The 20,567-nt window shown below is 44.4% G+C and overlaps 1 protein-coding gene across 2 annotated transcripts in view; it reads left to right on the forward strand.

The window, feature by feature from the left end:
* Positions 1 to 273: 273 nt before the first annotated feature.
* The window catches only part of LOC116983390 (mitogen-activated protein kinase 14A-like), a 32,840-nt gene continuing 12,546 nt past the window's right edge, over positions 274 to 20,567 (forward strand). The window contains exons 1-6 of one of the 2 annotated variants that reach the window (XM_033037131.1): positions 274 to 524; positions 11,406 to 11,535; positions 11,646 to 11,704; positions 17,144 to 17,255; positions 19,526 to 19,555; positions 19,905 to 19,952. In XM_033037131.1, coding sequence (XP_032893022.1) covers positions 406 to 524; positions 11,406 to 11,535; positions 11,646 to 11,704; positions 17,144 to 17,255; positions 19,526 to 19,555; positions 19,905 to 19,952 — 498 coding nt within the window. In that variant the 5' untranslated portion in view covers positions 274 to 405. The remainder of the gene's footprint in view (positions 525 to 11,405; positions 11,536 to 11,645; positions 11,705 to 17,143; positions 17,256 to 19,525; positions 19,556 to 19,904; positions 19,953 to 20,567) is intronic. The other variant, XM_033037132.1, reaches the window with a different exon arrangement.

Below are 20,567 nucleotides of genomic sequence, written 5' to 3' on the forward strand. Positions count from 1 at the left end.
ACACAAGTACTGTGCTGGGTCTCTTGTAAAAAAAATATTGGAAATCTTGTCACCGGTGGAATGGAAATGGGAAGGGTACAGTTTGGGGGCACTACACCCTTTCACTGGTTATGGGGAGAAGGCAGGAGAATGGGGTTGAGAGGGAAGGATAGATCAGCCATGATGATTGAATGGCGGAGTAGCCTCGATGGGCCGAATGGCCTAATTCTGCTCCTACGACTTATGAGCTTAATGAATGCGTTGCTCACCAAGGGTTAACAGAGGGCAGGGAGTTTGTTCCAGTTTGAGTGCGCAATCGCGAGGAGCTGGGCAGGTGAGACAAACCTGGGCAACTTGCAGAGAGAGGCTCGCCTCTGGTTGCACCCCTCCCGCTTGGACTTTAGCTCTGCCCCGGGGAGAGAGGAAATGGGAACGCCGACCAGGAGAGGCTTCCACCGAAAAGAAGTGAACAAGACACTGTGGGAAGTGCCGGTCAAGTACATCGATCTCAGCCCGATAGGATCGGGGGCGTACGGCAGTGTGTGGTGAGCAAGCGGTGACTGTTACTGCATATTGACGGGTCTGAGCTTCAGACAGGGCGATGCGGCCGGGTTGTGGGTCCTGAGGAGTTGCTTGATCTTTGACTGTCCTTGAGGGGGTCTAGAAAGGACACAACAACTAACGGCATGGGTGTTAGAAGGGAGGGGAGATGGTAAAGCGGCGCGTCGTATATGGTGGTAAAACTATTGATAAGAGCAGTACACACACAGCATGAAACTCCAGGCAAATTCACGAGAATTTTGGAGACGAAAACCTGGAGTAACTTGTTCAAAAGGGAACTGCAGATGCTGGAATATCGAAGGTACACAAAATTGCTGGGGAAACTCAGCGGGTGCAGCAGCATCTATGGAGCGAAGTTTCCCCAGCAATTTTGTGTACCCTGGAGTAAAGATGTGGAATGGGTTGGGAGTGGTTGCCGTGTTTACATTACTGGGCTTGGGGTCTGTCGCCCACCAAAGTCAATAGAGATGAAAAATACATTTTATTGGGTTTCATTATCTGCCATGAAATTATCGATGTCGCCAACATCGGGGGGGAAGAGAGCGAGTAAAGGAATATCATTAAATGGATGCAAATAGTTTAGAAACAAGTTTCGAAACGGGAGTGATCAACTGGGCAGGGAGATAAGGTGACAACACTACGTCTTCAGGCATGGCGTGTATATGAAGACTCGTCTGTTAACACCGTCAAGAGTGTTTTATTGTCATATGTCCCAAACAGAACAATTAAATTATTTACTTACAGCAGCACAACAGAATATGAAAAGATGAGCCGAACCCATTTAATCAGTCGGAAGACACAGTGCTGGAGTAACTCAACAGGTCAGGTAGCATCTCTGGAGGACATGGATTGGTGACATTATGGCTGGGGAGCCTGTTTCAGTTTGGGCCTGCTTTATCCATGTTCTCCAGAGATGCTCCCTGACTGCTGAGGTACTCCAGGGCTTTGTCTTTTTTTAGTAAACCAGCATCTGCAGTTCCTTGTATCTCCATTAATCGGTCTGTTTCGCTCATTTCTAAAGTCCATCTCCTCTTCCCACATGGTTTCTGTCAAAATACAGAGATTGAAGCCAATCCGCTCACTGGACCTCCACACCTCCAATACATCTTAAAACCATTCCTTAGTTTGTTTGTCCTGACGGAAGTGAGACATGTGCCACTTTCCCATGTAAACCTTGACCAATGCAAACAGAAGCAGAGAATGCTAGAAATACCTACAGTACCCTCCATAATGTTTGGGACAAAAACCCATCATTTATTTATTTGCCTCTGTACTCCACAATTTGAGATTTGTAATAGAAAAAAATCACATGTGGTTAAAGTGCACATTGTCAGATTTTAATAAAGGCCATTTTTATGCATTTTGGTTTCACCATGTAGAAGTTACAGTCGTGTTTACACATAGTCCCCCCATTTCAGGGCACCACAATGTTTGGGACAAATGGCTTCACAGGCGTTTGTATTTGCTCAAGTGTGTTCCATAATGCAGGTACAAGAGAGCTATCAGCGCCTAGTCTTTCCTCCAGTCTTTCCATCACCTTTGGAAACTTTTATTGCTGTTTATCAACATGAGGACCAAAGTTGTGCCAATGAAAGTCAAAGAAGCCATTATGAGACTGGAAAACAAGAATAAAACTGTTAGAGACATCAGTGAAACCTTAGGCTTACCAGAATCAACTGTTTGGAACATCATTAAGAAGAAAGAGAGCACACGTGAGCTTACTAATCGCAAAGGGACTGGCAGGCCAAGGAAGACCTCCACAGCTGATGACAGAAGAATTCTCTCTATAATAAAGAAAAATCCCCAAACACCTGTCCGACAGATCAGAAACACTCTACAGGTGTAGATTTGTCAATGACCACTGTCCGCTGAAGACTTCATGAACAGAATTACAGAGGCTACACTGCAAGATGCAAACCACTGGTTAGCTTCAAAAATAGATGGCCAGGTTACAGTTTGCCAAGAAGTACTTAAAAGACAAACCACAGTTCTGGAGAAAGGTCTTATGGACAGATGAGACGAAGATGAACTTATATCAGAGTGGTGGCAAGAGCAAAGTATGGAGGAGAGAAGGAACTGCCCAAGATCCAAAGCATACCACCTCATCTGTGAAACACGGTGGTGGGGTGTTATGGCTGGGCATGTATGGCTGCTGAAGGTACTGACTCACTTATCTTCAACAGGGCTGCCAACATTGGGTGAGAGTTGGGAGTGAGAAATTGCGAAAGACCAAGCCCGAGGGAGCATAGGGACCGGGGGGGAGGAGGAGGGTGCCCTCTCCCATTGGTACAGAACATTTGCATTTTTCAGCTTGAAATTGTGCAATAAGGTGCATACTGTAGCGAGTCTTTTAACTTACACTTGAATACAATATATATGCTTTAAATTGGATTGGAGCGTTTTTGAAAGGGGGGAGGCTGTGCGATCACTGATCACTGGCCTTGGGAGTACCCGGTGAGGGAGTGGAGCAACCGAGTGGGGAGAGGGTGTGGAAGAAGGGGTAGGAACCTTTTGAAATTTGATGTATTAAAATCATGTTTTAGTGCACTGTAGAAGTATGATTTCAATGTTTTTTGTATGAAGTATTTTTAAGAGGTAACTTTTTAAGGGGTAACTTTATCCACACAAAGGGTGATGGGTGTATGGAACAAGCTGCCAGAGGAGGTAGTTGAGGCAGGGACCATCCCAACATTTAAGAAAAAGTTAGACTGATACATGGATAGGACAGGTTTGGAGGTATGGACCAAAAGCAGGTAGCGTAGCTGGGACATGTTGGCGGGTGTGGGCAAGTTGCACCGAAGGGCCTGTTTTCACACTGTATCACTCTATGACTACATTATACCTCCACCATGCATGAATGCTTCAAAATCAAGTGATCGAGTTTTATTGCCATATACTCAAGCATAGAAACATAGAAAATAGGTGCAGGAATAGGCCATCGGCCCTTCGAGCCAGCACTGCCATTCAATATGATCATGGCTATTCATCTAAAATCAGTACCTCTTTCCTGTTTTTTCCCCATATCCCTTGATGTCGTTAGCCCCAAGAACTAAATGTAACTCTCTCTTGAAAACATCCAGTGAATTGGCACTGCCTTCTGTGGCAGAGAATTCCACAGATTCACAACTCTCTGCGTGAAGAAAGTTTGTTCTCATCTCAGTCCTAACTGCCCCCCCCCCCTTTATTCTTAAACTGTGACCCATGGTTCTGAACGCCCCCAACATCGGGAACATTTTTCCTGCAGTTACAGTAAGTGAAAATCTAGCAGGCAAGCAGGATGCTTTCACCATCCACCCCCATTTGAAGTCCACTATCTTCCACCGTATCTACCCAGTGCTTGGTACTTACTTCCAGCAGCCACTGGTTGTCCTCCAGGATGCACCGAGCCGCAGCCTGATCCATGCCGGTCACCTGGGCGAATTCGGCACAGAGACTCTCACGGCAGCGGCGCAACACTTCGACGCCTCCGACAGCCCGGGATTCTTGCACTGAGGCTGCTCCATGGCCGGAGCTGCAGTGAGCGACTCGCCAGCCAGGCAAACGCTCTCCAGCCCCGCTCCCCGTCCGCATCTGTCCCCGCCGCTGCTTCTGCTTCCAACACCCGCGGCCCATGCAGTTGATATGAGTTTTGAAATTTTCGTTGATCACAGAATTTCTCACAACAGAGCGAGAGAAATTTGTGATCAGCGTGAGAATTTGGTGAAATGCGTGATTCTCACGCTCAATGCATGGGAGTTGGCAGCCCTGCCTCTCAATCCCCCTCCCCTCTCTCCCCCCCTCTCTCCTCCCTCTCTCTCCTCTCTCTCTCCACCTCTCTTTCTCTCCCTTCTCTCTCTCCCTCCCACCTCACTCTCATCCCTCTCTCTCTCCCTCTTCCGCTCTCTCTCCTCTCCCCCCTCTCTCTCCCCTCCCCTCCCCTCTCCTCTCTCCCCTCCCCCTCTCCTCTCTCCCCTGTCTCACACCTTTCACTCTCTCCCCTTCCCTCTCTTCCCTCTCTTCCCTCTCTTCTCTCTCCCCTCTCTCTCCCCCCTTTTTCTCCGCCCCCTCTCTCTCTCCTCTCTTCCCCTCTCTCCCCTCTCTCTCTCTCCCCTCTCTCTCTCCCCCTCTCTCTCCTCTCTCTCTCCCCTCTCTCTCCCCCCTCTCTCCTCTCTCTATCCCCTCTCTCTCTCTCTCTCTCTCTCTCTCTCTCCCCTCTCTCTCTCCCCCCTCTCTCTCCCCCCTCTCTCTCCCCCCTCTCTTCCTCCCACCTCACTCTCCCCCTCTCTCTCGTCCCCTCTCTCCGTTCTATTTCCCCTAACTCTCTCCCCTCTTTCCCCTAACTCTCTCTGCCCCCCCCCCCTCTCGCCCACCCCTCTCTCTCCTCTCTTCCCCTCTCTCTCCCTCTCTCTCTTCCCCCTCTCTCCCTCCCACCTCACTCTCCCCCTCTCTCTCGTCCCCTCTCTCTCCCCCCCCTCTCCCTCTCTCTCCCCTCTCTTTCCCCTAACTCTCTCTCCCCCCTCTCTCTCCCCTCTCTTTCTTCTCTCTCTCTCCCCCTCTCTCTCTTTCTCCCTCCCTATCTCTCCTTCTCTCTCCCTCTCTACACACTCTCCCCTCTCTCTCTGTCTCTCCTCTCACCTCTCTCTCTCATCTCTCTCTCCCTCTCTCCCCCATTTCTCCCTCCCACCTCACTCTCCACCTGGCTCTCTCTCCCCTCTCTCTTTCTCATCTGTCTCTATCTCCTCTTTCTCTTTGCCCCCCCATCTCTCTATCTTTTCCCCTCTCCCCTCTCTTCCCCCTCTCTCTCTCCCATTCACTCTTACCCTCTCCTCCCTCTCCACACCCTCTCTCTTCCCTCTTTCTTCCCTCTTTCTTCCCTCTCTCTCTCTTCCCTCTCTCTCTTCCCCCCTCTCCCACCTCTCTCTCCCCCCCCCCCTCTCCTTTCTTCTCTCTCTCAATTCTCCGGGACACTCGCACTGTCCGGAGCGCTCCATGGCCAGAGCTGCAGCGAGCGACTCGCTAGCCGCGCAAACACTCGACAGCGCCGCAAACTCACCAGTCCCGGCTCCCCGCATCTGTTCCCGCAGCTGGTTCTGCTCCCATCCCTCCCGCAGCCCCTGCTCTCCAACACCCGCGGACCATGCAGTTTATCCGAGTTTTGACATTTTTGTTGATCACAAAATTTCTCACCACTGAGCGTGAGAAATGTCTGATGAGCGTGTGGGTGTGAGAGTTTGCTTGAGGGCGTGAGTCTCACGCTCAAAGCGTGAGAGTTGGCAGCCCTGCTTCAATGATGATGGTATTAGCATAATGAATTCTGAAGTGTATAGACACATCCTATCTGCTTAAGTTCAAACAAATACCTCAAAACACATTTTCGGAGGTTCATTCTACAGCAAGACAATGATCCCAAACATAGTGCTAAAGCAACAGGAGTTTTTCAAAGCTAAAAAAGGTCAATTCTTGAGTGGCCAAGTCAATCACTGGATCTGAACCCAATTGAGCATGCCATTTATATGCTGAATAGGAAACTGAAGGGGACTAACCCCCAAAACAAGCATAAGCTAAAGATGGCTGCAATACAGGCCTGGCAGAGCATCACCAGAGAAGGCATCCAGCAACTGGTGATGTTCATTAATTGCAGACTTCAAGCAGTCATTGCATGCAAAGGATATGCAACAAAATACTAAACATGATTACTTTCATTTACATGACATTACTGTGTCCCAAACATTATGGTGCCCTGAAATGGGGGGACTATGTATAAACACTGCTGTAATTTCCACATGGTGAAACCAAAATGTATAAAAATGGCCCTTATTAAAATCTGACAATGTGCAACACATGTGATTTTTTCTGTTACAAATCTCAATTAGTGGAGTACAGAGGCAAATAAATAAATGATGGGTCTTTGCCCATCACATTATGGAGAGCACGGTAGCAGGTCGGGCAGCATCGGGGAGGAGAGTTGGAGACAACAGGGATAATGGCCTTGATAGATGTAGACCAAATCGTCAAGAGAACAATTACTTTAAAATGGGGAGTTGGAAACAGAATTAAAATGAAAGAAACTGATTGAACTGACTTGAATAGTGAAAGGCTTGGATAAAGTGGATGTGGATAGGATGTTTCCACTAATGGGAGAGTCTAGGACCAGAGGTCATAGCCTCAGAATTAATGGATGTTCCTTTAGGAAGGAGATGAGGAAGAAATTCTTTAGATAGAGGGTGGTGAATCTGTGGAATTCATTGCCACAGCTGTGGAGGCCAAGTCAATGGATATTTTTAAGGTTGAGATAGATAGATTCATAATTAGAACGAGTGTCAGGCGTTATGGGGAGAAGGCAGGAGAATGGGATTGAGAAGGAAAGATAGATAAGCCATGATTGAATGGCAGGGTAGACTTGATGGGCCGAATGGCCTAATTCTGCTCCTATCACATAAACGTATGAAGAGCCCTGACTGACGAAGGTTCCTGAGTCGCAATGTCACCTCACCATGTCCTTCAGAGATGCTACCTGACCTACTGAGTTACTCCGGCTCTCTGTGTCTTCAGACTGATGAAAGGGTTTGGATCATTTTCATTAATGGACCACCCTTTGATGTACCTATCATGTTTAAACATGAAGACCAAATGTTTTGTCTGCTGTCAAAACAGAAAGATACAGCCATATCAGTGGAGAAGGAGAGAAAATGGTGGATCTTGAGCAATCAGCTCTGAATCAGTTTCTCACTATTTTGAACGTGCATCCATTGCTTGACTGTGGCAGTATATTCAAAAATATGTTTTAGATTTAACTTTATCAAACTCTTCCCTGTGGTTGAGGGTTTGGTTCATTTTAGAAATGTCTAACTGTGGGCACGTTATTTAAAGATAGATCAAAAGCAGGGATGCTTTTACCAAGAGTTAATAATAATAATAATAAATTTTATTTAATGGGCGCCTTTCAGACATCTCAAGGACACCTTACATAGTAATCGGAATAACATATAATCGGAATATAACAAGTAATAAAGACATCACAGAGACAAATTAAAAACAGAATTCAATCCAAAAACAGAAATTCAAAAACACAGTGTGAAGAGGGAGCAGCGGCAGCCAAAGCACGCCAGCGTCCACTCTCTCTTCACGGCAGCCATCTTGGACACAGACCTACAGGACTACAATTAGACAAAAAATTAAGGCCAGGGTTAGAGTGTTACAGTAACACCAAGTAGCGATAGAGGCAATGTCACTCATATGAGTATGTGCCACATTTCTACATTTCCAATATCACTAAAACTTTACTACTGATTTACTACCTGTAAAACTGAGTGTTTTGGCCTTTACATTCCCTGATTATATAATTAGATCAAAAATCTCTTTGAAGCACATCCAAAAATCACGACCAAGCAACAAAGCCTGGGAAAGTGGGAAGATAAATAAAAACAGCCATTTCAGTGTTGCCAGTAGGTTGAGAATAAGTCTTTAAAAATTGGGATGAAATGTTGTTGTGTGATATTAATAACAAATATGGTTAAAGGGTCATGAAATTTCAGTGCAAATATGTCAATTAGTATTGCACACATTTTCAACCCAACTAAATAAATACCTGCTCAATAACCATTTACTTCAGTTCACAAATGGGTCAGATCAGTCCCTGTAATATGTTATCAGCATGATAGCTGCATGATTTATTAACAGTTGACCAATGGACATAAGAATAATGTGTAGGAAGGAACTGCAGATGCTGGCTTAAACCAAAGATAGACACAAAAAGCTGAAGTAACTCAGCGGGACAGGCAGCATCTCTGGAGAGAAGGAATTGATGACGTTTCGGGACTAGACCCTTCCTGAGAATAATGTACCAATATCCAATGGGATATATAAAATAAGAGGACCTTCAAAATACACAGTGACAACGGTGGCACAGCTGCCTTACAGCAGCAGAGACTTGGGTTCAATCCTGACTACGGGTCTGTAGGGAGTTTGTACGTTCTTCCTGTGACTGCATGGGTTTTCTCTGGGTGCTCCAGTATCCTCCCACACTCCAAATAAATAGTTTGTAGGTTAATTGGTTTCTGTAAATTGTAAACTGTCCTTGGTGTGTGGGATAGTGCTGGTGTATGGGGTGAACGCTGGTCGGCGTGGACCCGGTGGCCTGTTTCCACACTGTGCCTCTAAAGTCTAAAGTAAATGTATAAAGGAATGGACCTCCTTAAACTGTGAATAAACATTTTTAGCAATATTTGATCGTACATTTTAGTGGCACACGTTTAATAAACATAATTTAAAATGTTGTTGAATATTGAGAATGATTTGTGCTCCTCCATTACTTGTATTTTGCTTGCACTATTTATCAATTTTGAATTAGTGATATTATTAAAGGAGAGATCTACAATACTAATGGGAAAGATCAAGAAGTTTGACTAATTGCCTGTTCTCTGAAATTGCTAGCACTGACATAGACATGATGGCAGGAATGCCCTATTACTGTGCTGCATGAATCAAACATATTGTCTCCAGTATTTGACTTGCAATTTTCAGTTTACTTTCGGGCACTGTCATTGACTTTTTCTTGCGAATCTCTCATTTTGTAATACATTTGCTTATTAAAAGTTTTGGATTAAAATAGAGCATAAAGTATCTCACCAAGTATCTCACACAACTCTGCAGTCATTGAAGCACTGGAGTGTAGTTGTTGTTGTAATGAGATTAAGAATAAGGGGTAAGCCATTTAGGACTGAGATGAGGAAAAACTAATTTCACCCAGAGAGTTGTGAATCTGTGGAATTCTCTGCCACAGAAGGCAGTGGAGGCCAATTCTCTGGATGTTTTCAAGAGAGAGTTAGATATAGCTCTTTGGGCTAATGAATCAAGGGATATGGGGAGAAAGCAGGAACGGGGTACTGATTTCGGATGATCAGTCATGATCATATTGAATGGTGTTGCTGCCTCGAAGGGCTAAATGACCTACTCCTGCACCTATTTTCTGTTTCTAATGTAGACATTGATGATGGGGCATTCACTGTGACATATCCCCGTTCCATTCAGGTTGCTTTGCTCAGAATGCCAAGTCCGGGATCGATGATGGAGAATAAGAGAAAGATGGAACCGTGCAAGGGGAATTGAAACATTTCTGGATAATGGACAATGCTATTTCTGTTCACTGATAGTTTGATTATTTCTTATTTATGTGACTAGACACAGTGGAAAAAAAAACACCTTGGAGAATTATTGACTAACTTTATGACCTGCAATCAGTGAGATAATCAACTTACTCAACAGATATAAAGAAAAATATGTTCTGAAATAAGACTGTCATATGAATAGACACAAACTGCTGGAGTAACTCAGTGTCAGGCAGCATCGCTGGGGAAAAAGAATCGGTGACGTTTTGGGTTGGAACCCTTCTTCTGACCATTAAGTCTGAAGATATCTTAAGGACTGAATGTCTTAAGGACATTACAATTGAAAATGTACTTCCTACTCAGAGGCATTTACCATGGGTAGCAATGACTGGTGTTGGTTAAAGGGCCTGTCCAACTTACGCAATTTTTTTCGGCGATTTGCCGGCACCCGTCATAGTCGCAGCAGGTCGCCAATAATTTTCAAAATGTTGAAAATCCAGCGGCGACCAGAAAAAGGTACAACTCTTTGGGCGACTACTCACGAGCAAACAGGCGTCACCCCGCAACATGTCGTGTAAGTGGGACAGGCCCTTAAGGTATGTGTTTGTTCAAGATTCTTGGACAACTGCTTTTTTCTTCTTTGAAAAAGTGCCTTGGAATTTTTTTTTACATCATCTGAAGGGGCAGATAAGACCATGGTGTTTTTTTGATTATTTGACTGAAAGATACAGCATGGAAACAGGCCACCGGGTCCACACCGACCGTCGATCACCCGTTCACACTCATTCTATATTATCCCTTTTTTTGCATTCACTCCCAACACAACAGGGGCACTTTACAGAGCCCAATGAACCTACAATTCCAAAGGTCTTTCAGATGTGGGAAGAAACTGGAAGTAAAAACCATGCGGTCACAGGAAGAGTGTGCAAACTCCACACAGACAGTACTCAAGGTTAGGAACAAATCTGGGTTTCTGGCGCTTTTAGGCAGTGGCTCTACCTGCTACACCAATGTGCCAACAATTATGCACCTTTGGTTAAGATAATAAACAGACAGGTTTATTATGGCGCTACCTCCATAACCCTTGATTTACTTAATGCCCAAAGATCTGGTGATTGCTATTTTGAATGTACTCAATAACGGAGCCTCTGCAGCCCTCCCAATGCTGAGAACTCAGACGATTCACTACCATCAACTTAAAGGTCCTAAACGACCTACACCTTTTTCTGAGACTGTGTCCCCTTCCATGGAGTTCTCAGCATTAAAACTTATTTTTCCTACAAACCAAAAGTTTTATTTCCACTGCTACTGTTTAGTTTACTCCTTGACTTTCTGAGAGGTTTATTATCCTCATCAGAGATGGTAGCACAGTGGCGCAGCGGTAGAGTTGCTGCCTTGCAGTGCCATAGACCTGGGTTCCACCCTGATTATGGGTGCTGGCTGTGAAGAGTTTGTACGCGTGTATTTTTCTCTGGGTGCTCCGCTTTGCTCCCACACGTGCAGGTTTGTGGGTTAATTGGCTTCTGTATATTGTCCCTAGTGTGTAGGACAGAACTACTGTATGGGTGATCGCTGGTCGGTGCGGACCTGGTGGGTCAAATAGCCTGTTTCCATGCTGTATCTCTAACGATTAGCCAGGCCTCTGTTAATACTGTTTCGCACTTGGTGGGAAATGTCTGTCTGTTTCTTCCTCTCCATGACCTCTGACACCTGCGATGAGCACTCTCCACTGGCACCACCTCATCAGCCGGCAAGTCTAATACCCTGTTTCTTGTGTAGCTCAGCTATTGACCAGAAGACAGGGGAGAAAGTGGCTGTGAAAAAGCTGCACCGCCCCTTCCAGTCTTTAATGCATGCCAAGAGGGCGTACCGTGAACTGCGACTGCTTAAACATATCAAACATGAAAACGTAAGTTCAGATCCACGGGTATCACAAATAAATTCTGAACACATTAACATGGTATATGCAGTTTGTTCATGTTTCAACTCTGACTATTGCCAGCAATTTTGCTTTTGCAGGTGGTCTGTTTGCTGAATGTATTTTCACCTGAAGACTACTTGCAGACATTCCAGAGCTTGTGAGTACATGCCTAATGTTTGTTATTTCTTACTACACTTATAATGTTTTGGATTCCTCTGTGACGTGCACTGTCTTGCTGTTACATAAACCTCTACCAATTCCCGGTACAACCTCTTTGACTACTTTCCTTGTTAGTCTTCTGAATTCCATTCTCTTTGCATAACAACTTAAAGCACTCAGGCTTCATCTGTTACAATCCTCAATCTAGGGCAGCACGGCAGCGCAGTGGTGGAGTTGCTGCCTTGCAGCGCCAGAGATCTGGGTTCAATTCTGACTACGGGTACTGTCTGTACAGAATGTTGGAATACAAGTCAGGGAATGTATGAACAAACCATAGAATAGATTAAGCAGAAAGAAAATCGAAAAAGTTCAGATAATGAAAATCATCTTATCATTATTAGGGTGGTACAGTGGTGCAGCAGTAGTGTTATTGCCTTGCAGTGCCAGAGATCCGGGTTCAATCCTGACTGTATGCTGTTTGTACTTTCTCCCAGTGACTGCATGGGTTTTTTCCAGGTGCTCTGGTTACCTCCCACACTCCAAAGAACTTCAGGTTTGTAGGTTAATTAGCTTTGGTAAAATTGTAAATTGTCCATTGTGTGCAAGATAGTGCTAGCGTACGGTGATCACTGGCCAGCACAAACTCGGTGGGCCGAGGGGCCTGGTTCCACACTGTATATCTAAAGTAGAGTCACTAATGTCCATTAGTTCATCCATGCATAAGATCATGTGATCTTATGTAGAATTAGGCCATTCAGTCTACCAAGTCTACTCCGCCTTTCAATCCTGGCTGATCTATCTCTCCATCCTAACCCCATTCTCCTGCCTTTTCCGCATAACCTCTGACACCTGTACTAATTAAAAATGTATCTATCTCTTTAAAATATCCACTGACGGCCTCCACAACCTTGTGTGATAAAGAATTCCACAGATTCACCACCCTTTGACTGAATAACTATCTCCTCATCTCTTTCCTAAAGGAACGTCCCTTAATTCTGAGAATATGACCTCTAGTCTGAGACTCTCCCACTAGTGGAAACATCCTCTCCACATCCATCCTATCCAAGCCTTTCACTGTTCTGTAAGTTTTAATGAGCTCACCCCTCATTCTTCTAAACTCCAGCAAGTATAGGCCCAGTGCCGGAAAACGCTCAACATAGGTTAACCTACTCATTCCTGGCATTCTCAGGGCATTAAATTCAAAATGCTCAAATCTCATTCCCACCTCCACATATCTGCATTATTCTGCAGCCTTGCATCCTTACTCCTGCATACTTTTGTTACTGGTTGCCATGCCATACCAATGACCCATTCAACATTTGGTAGCAGGAAGCTTCTGCTGCCTTGGGCAGCATGCCTTTGACAACATAGTCAAGCTTGTCTAATTGTCATATGTACCAAAAATAGAACAATTAAATTCTTACTGACAGCAGTTAAACCGGTCTGTAAACACAGCACGCATAGATATCTCATAAACAAACAAAAACAAATACATTTAAATCCCCAATCCAGTAAACCTTTGATTTAACGATCCCCTTATAACAGATTTCAGTTATAGTGGACGGACCTACCGAAGCTTCCCCCGGCTCACAAGGTGCACCATGAGCCCGTCTTCACCAGCAGCCGAGCCCAGTTGACTGGGCTGTTGTTGTGGGTCACATTGTAGCAACTGGTCGGCAGTGCTTTCTTCAGGCCGCTGCCACCGACAGGTTGCACTCGGTTATCATGGAGCTCCCTCCCCTCTCACCACCCGCGGCCTCTCCCCTGGAGTCACCGACATATTCCACCTTGGAGGAGGAGGAGGCAACAGTGGGGGAGGAAGCGGCAGAGTGGACAAAGCGACGGGAGAAGGAGGAGGTGGCGGTGGGGGAACGGACAAAGTGACGGCCGACAGGAAGAAGCGGCCTAGTGAGAGGGCAGGGAACATCACGGTGACCGAGCACGTCCTATTGGTGGTAGCCTGAGGACAGCTCTGCCAGCCAGGGACTACAACGTGAGTCACAACAACAGCCTTATCACTGGACAGTACAGTAGCTGGTGAAGAATGGCTTGCTGATGCACACCAGCCGCATCAACCCCTAATTTAAAGGCGAAACAACATAAAATGCTAGAGTAACTCATCAGACTGAATCGGTCTGGCGCAGGGTCCTGACCCGCAACGCCACTTATCTATGTTCTCCAGAGATTCTGCCTGAAATGCTGAGTCAGTCCAGCACTTTGTGTCCTTTTGTGTTATAACCAGCATCTGCAGTTCTTTGTTTCTACTACATACAATGATAATACCTTAAAGGTTTCAAAGGTATTTTATTGTCACGTGTACCAATTAAGGTACAGAGAAATGCGAAATACCATACAACCATACGGGAAAAAAAAGCAACAAGACACACAACTACATGAAAGTTAACATAAACATCCACCACAGCGGATTCCCCACATTCCTCACTGTGATGGAAGGCAAAAAAGTCCAATCTTCTTCCTCTTTATTCTCCCGCGGTCGGGGCAGTTGAACCATCCATCGGGGCGATCGAATCTCCCATAGCCGGCGGTCGAAGCTCCAGCATCAGGGCGGTCGAAGCTCCCGCGGCTTGGAGTTCCCGAAGTCGGTCTCTCACCAGAGACCGCGGGTTTCGTGATGTTAAGTCTGCAAGCACCCACGGTTGGAACTCCGAGGTAGATCCCTGGCTAAGGAATCAGGAGCTCCGCGATGGTAAATCCACAGGCACCCGCGGTGGAGCTCTCAAAAGTCGATCTGCAGCAAAGGTTACCAAATCCTCGGTGTTAGGCCGCAATGTGGACGGAGATACAATACAGAAAAAAAAATTAAAAATCGCATCTCCGTCGAGGTTAGATATTAGAAAAAGTTTCCCCCACCCCCCCCACATAAAACAAGCTAAAGAACATTAAAAACATACATTTAACACATACTATTAAAACACAGAGGGAAGGGACAGACAGATTGTTGGTGAGGCAGCCATTGCTGGCGCCACCCGGTGGATTATAGCGGCCAATCGGCAATTCCCCCATTATGGTCTGTTATCATGAGGGTTTCCTGTATTAGTACAAAAAAGCCCGAAATCCTTAGTGCTTAGAGCCATTCGAGAGCGATGGAGGAGGCCCTGCAGCAGTCTGGGGTTCACCTGGGCTTACCTGGATGGGGCACGTGTACATCCAGCTTTGAACTTTTTCTTTTTTTTTGTAAATGGCACAAAATGTGGCAACGGGTGCAAGAATGTCACTGTGCAGTGCATGTGTGACAATAAAGGACCATTGAACCAAGACACGTCATGTTTCCCAGCTTAGTTGTTGTTTAGTGTTCAAGAGCATGATGATTGTTGGGAAGAAGCTGGTCTTGAACCTGGTGGTTACAGCTTTCAGACTCCGATACATTCTTCCCGATGGCAGGAGTGAAATGAGTGTGTAGCCAGGATGTTGTGGGTCTCTGACAATGATGGCTGCCTTTTACGAAACTTCTCCATTAGATCCCTTTGATGTTGGGGAGGTCAGTACCCGTGATGGACCAGGCAGTGTCAACTACTTTTTATGATCTCCTTTGTTCCTGGGTGCTCGGGTTGCCAAACCAGGCCACGATGCAACCACTCAATATGCTCTCTTCTGTACACCTGTAGAAGTTCACTAGAGAGCATTCATCGACATACCGAATCTCCTCAATCTTCTAAAGAAGTTGAGGCATAGATGAGATTTCTTTATGATTGCATCAATGTTCTGGACCCAGGATGGATCTGCTGAGATTTACATGTCCAGGAACTTGAAGTTTTTGATTCTCTCCATTGCCAACCCATTGAGTAAGAAAAGCTCAGCTTCCCTCTTCTAAAGTCAATAATCTGCTCCTTGGTCCTACTGATGTTGAGAACAAAGCTGTTGTTCTGGCACCATTCAATCAATCGTCGATCTCACTCCTATACTCTGACTCATAATTACCCATAATTTGTCCAACAGTGGTGGCCTATTTATTCAATATCTCTGAAAAAAAAAAAATAGGAAGTCCAGGAAATGCTCATCTTTGGAGACTGCAACAGTTAATGGCCTGAGCTGTACTTGAGATTGCCTCAATGTATCTCTAAACTAAACTGAACCATTTCAATGAAGATAGGTGACACCAGTAAATGATTGGGGTCATGGTCAATATGTTGTTGCTAGTATGAAGCTGAGGAGCCAGATACAAATTGGACCTTGTCTCAGGTTGAACCGCAGCCGGCTCTGGAGATAGTGAATCATAGATCATAGACGTGCCAGTACCTGACTTCTAGCACCCTCAGTACTTCTACACTGCAGTGTGGTTGAGGTGAATGTGCAAGCCAGCAGAAAGAATATGGACTGTTGTTCCCTTCCCAAGTGCCAACTAAAGTAAGTATGAGCAACTCAATATTTTCAGACAATGATATCTCATCTGAATTGAGACGAGCAATCATTGACCAGAAATGTTACCTCTGTTTCTCTCTCCAGAGTTGTTGACTTGTCCAGCATTTCAATAGATTAAAGTTAATAAACCAGGAAAACCTGTTCTGGGATCAGGAAGGTAGCTAGACGAGATTGATGTGAGCTTGTTGGCAAGAGAGCCAGAGAAAAGAAATTAGAATAAGTTACTTTCCACTTGATGTGTCCTGGAATCCACTCCCTTAATGTTGGCAGACAGAGAATCAATAGTAATTTTCAAAAGGATTTTGTATTTTATCTTTAAGAGGAAGTATTTACATGGTTGCAGAGCAAACAAATGGAGGGTAAGTTATTAGACAGGGTCCAGTGTCTCCAGCGCTCAATAGTAGAGCTGGCTCTTCAGTCCTCACTTAACATTAAGTCCTTACCGACCTTGGTTGTGTGGCAATTAAATTATATCAATTATGTCAATTATATCAATTTCCTATCCTGAAAAGGCAATTGGGAATATTTCCTTTCAGTAATAAGTGTTACAAAGATGCCCACAATTCCTGTGTGGAAACAAAGAACTGCAGATACTGATTCATACCAAAGATAGACACAAAGTGCTGGAGTAATTCTGCGGGTCAGGCAGCATCTCTGGAGCAATAGGATCTCCAGAGATGCTGCCTGACCCGCTGAGTTCCTCCAGCATTTTGTGTCTATCTCCCGCAATTCCTATCCCATGTTCTAGATCATCTGCGATCAGGAAGAATTTGGGACTATTACATAAATGCACTATGGAGACATAAAGTCATACACACAGAAACAGGACCTTTGGCACAACCTGCCCATGCTGACCAAGATGCCTCATCTACGCTAGTCCCACCTGCCCGCGTTTGGCCCCCGGAAAACCTTTGCTAAACGTGCATCTGTCCAATTTGGGAAACACAAAGATACACAATTGCACAATAAGATAATGTATTGCAATAATAGTATAGAGCAGAGATAAAAACATAACTTCCAGGAGTAACAAACTGTGCGAATATTACTCTGTTCACAGTTACATGGTGATGCCATTTATGGAGCATGACCTGAGTCACATCATGAAGAAACAGAAGCTCCCTGACAACATGGTGGTGTTCCTATTGTACCAGATTCTATGTGGCCTGAAGGTGAGGAGACTGGGCGGGGTGGGGGTGGGAAGTGGGTTGCGGGGGAGGATGTAGGTGGATGTGGCAGTGGCACAGGATCGATTCACAGAGAAGGATCCAGGCTGCTTTAACCTTCCAGGCTCCAAAACACGGGTGCTCCGGCTTCCACTCACATCCCAAAGATGTGCAGGTTTGTAGGCTAATTGTCCTCTGTAAATTACCCCCAGTGGATGTGAAAGTGGGACAACATAGAACACAATGCCGGATTAACGCAGTGGGTCAAGCAGCATCTCTGGAGAAAATGGATAGATACGTTTCGGGTCGGGACCTTTCTTCACTCTGAAGAAGGGCCTTGACCCAAAACGTCACCTATCCATTTTCTTCATAGATGCTGCCTGAGCTGCTGAGTAACTCCACCATTATGTGTCTATCTCTGGTATAAACCAGCATTTGCAGTTCTTTTTTATTACATAGAACTAGCATGAATGGATGGCATGGATTAGGGGGGCCGAAAGGCCTGTTACTGTGCTGTGCTAGGCGTTTCAAAAAAATCAATTAAAAACTAGTAATCACCTTGTTATTAACTTGGTCTATTCAGATGGAAGAGTCTGCAGATCATGTCTGTACTCTTGAAGGAGATCGTATGTGGATTTGCTCGATTGGCTCCATCATCAGAAGTCCAGCAGATGCCAGTCCATTCACATGTCATAAGTTCTGGCCCCAGGTCCTAAATCAAACAAAATGAGCCATTTGTCTCTTATCATCTAATTTATCATATTCCTGCTTTTAATACAGTTAACGATAAGTGAAAAAGAAACAACACCAAACTTGGATTTTGAACCAAAAAGATAGATACAGGCTAACTTGTAGTGTTCATGTTTTTGTCATTCTGCAAATCACATTGGTGTCTGTCAGTATTTCCAATAGTTGGACATCTATATTCAACCAATTTGACTTTTTCAAAATATATATGGACTTGGTTCAATTCAATTCTTACAATAACAACCAGAAAGTGAATTGCCTCCTCTGTCCCTATCACTGATCTGCCACAAATTGTCCTCAGATAGAATTTAGAGATACAGCGCGGAAACAGGCCCACCATGTCCGCGCCGACCAGCGGTCACCCTGTACACTAGCACCATCCTACACACTAGGGACAATTTACAATTTGCAGAAGCCTGCACGTCTTTGGAGTGTGAGAAGAAACCAGAGCACCTGGAGAATACCTGGTCACAGGAACAATGTACAAACTACATACCGACAGCACCCATTGACAAGATCAAACCCAGGTCTCTGGTGCTGTAGGACAACCACACTACCGCTGTGCCACCCTAAATTATATTTTAGATATCATTAGAGTCATAGTATCATACAGCACAGAAACAGGCCCTTCAGCCCAACTTGCCCTGCTGACTAAGATGCCCCATCTATGCTAGCCCACCTGCCTGCGTTTGACCCGTCCTACCTCAGAACATTCCCTATCCATCAATTGTAATTTATATTTGCAATTCTAACTCATTTTTATTTTGAATTCTGGGAACAAATGTAAGATGGGGTTGGTGGAAAGGAATGAGTACTTGGAATTGAAAGATTTGAGGATAGTGAGGCTTATTATATTGATTGGTAGAATTGTCACTTCATAGCTATCCCATCAACTCTATAACCACTTAATGAAGGCAATTGTAAGGCTTTACTGCATTTTGTATGAAAAAAGGACATTTAACTACATATTTTTCACAGTTTATTGTAAATAGCCAAATGGTTCCTTGATGGATGAGCTCTGAAGGAGAAATTCATTGTTAAGCAGAACTTACAACTGAAATTGTTGGAAATGCTCACCAGTTTGGACAGTATCCATGGATCAAGAAACAGAGCTAATAAGTTATCAGACGGTGTCAGCCGTGAGTCTCTTCAGCTACAAGTGGGTCGGTCGGTTCAATGATTTATTTCTCCTCGCATATGCTGCCCAAACTGACAACATTCATGGGAAATCCCATATTTTATTTCAGATTTTCATTATCTGTGGAAAATTTTTGGGTGGAAATTTCTCCTGCTCTGATAATTTGTATTCTTGCATGTGTAATGCCACTAGTGGAACCTATCTTCACTCGAGAAAAATCACCAGCCTAAATCCGAGAGGACTGCAGCGATCTACGCCAATTCAAAATGGATATCTCTTCACATATAGTGGGACAATTATTCAGTCTTACAATTATATTCCTTGATATGAAGATGCAAAGATATTTATTGCTTTGATATTCCACTTACTTTGTGACTGATTTCTCCCGCAGTACATCCATTCTGCTGGGATTATACACAGGGTAAGGCACTTTCTTTAATAAATCATTTTAACCTTGAGCTCCATAACTTAATAGATACTATTTCTCGCATAAAAAATAAATGACTCTCAAACCACAAATGTTCCTCTTTATAGTGCATTTAATTCTTAATCATTATCAACTGGCCACTTCCTCTTGTAATAAGTTCAAGTGCGCTAATCCTTGCAAAATTATATTTTGACTGGTTGTGTCACAAATGTGTCCAAATATCAAAACATGTACAGTAACTCAGTTGAATTATTTGCCAAGTGGAGATGATCTTTTCTTCCCAAATATTGAATACCTGCACTTGCCAAGACGCTGCTAAAGGTAGATTCTTCTCTTTGTGCAGGACATTAAACCAAGTAATCTGGCAGTGAACCAGAACTGTGAACTAAAGGTAAGAATAAACGTATACTATACAACGAGACATGCATTTGATGATATTAATTAAGAAACATTGTTTTAGCTGTAATGGCAGCACCTTATATTTATTTTCCCGATTGTCTTAAATTTAATGTCTTGTTTAGATTTGCGTGACGCTAATGGTCAACATCTTTGAACATGTCAGGAAGAGGGTTTCAGATAATTATCTGCTTCCAGATAGATTTACACAAAGGACAAACTATACACATAGACACACGGATAATGAAGTCATTGTTTTTGTGGCTGAAGCCAAGACTGCTAAGATGACGATTCCCTTTTGCTACTAAAGATTTAGGTTTATTGTCACGTACCAAAGTACAGTGAAAGGCTTTGTTTCCATGCTGCCCAACCAGATCTGATAAGACTATACATAAATGCGATCAAGTCAAACTCAAGTACGATAGGTAGACCAAAGGGGAACGTACAGAATATAGTTCTCAGCATTGTTGTGCATCAGTTCATGTGATAGGAGCAGAATTAAGCCATTCAGCCGATCAAGTCTACTCCACCGTTCAATCATGCCTGATCTATCTTTCCCTCTTAACCCCATTCTCCTGCCTTCTCCCCATAACTCCTGACACCCATTGTT

This window comes from Amblyraja radiata, chromosome 18, assembly GCF_010909765.2.
Source record: "Amblyraja radiata isolate CabotCenter1 chromosome 18, sAmbRad1.1.pri, whole genome shotgun sequence".
Taxonomy (NCBI): Eukaryota; Metazoa; Chordata; class Chondrichthyes; order Rajiformes; family Rajidae; genus Amblyraja; species Amblyraja radiata.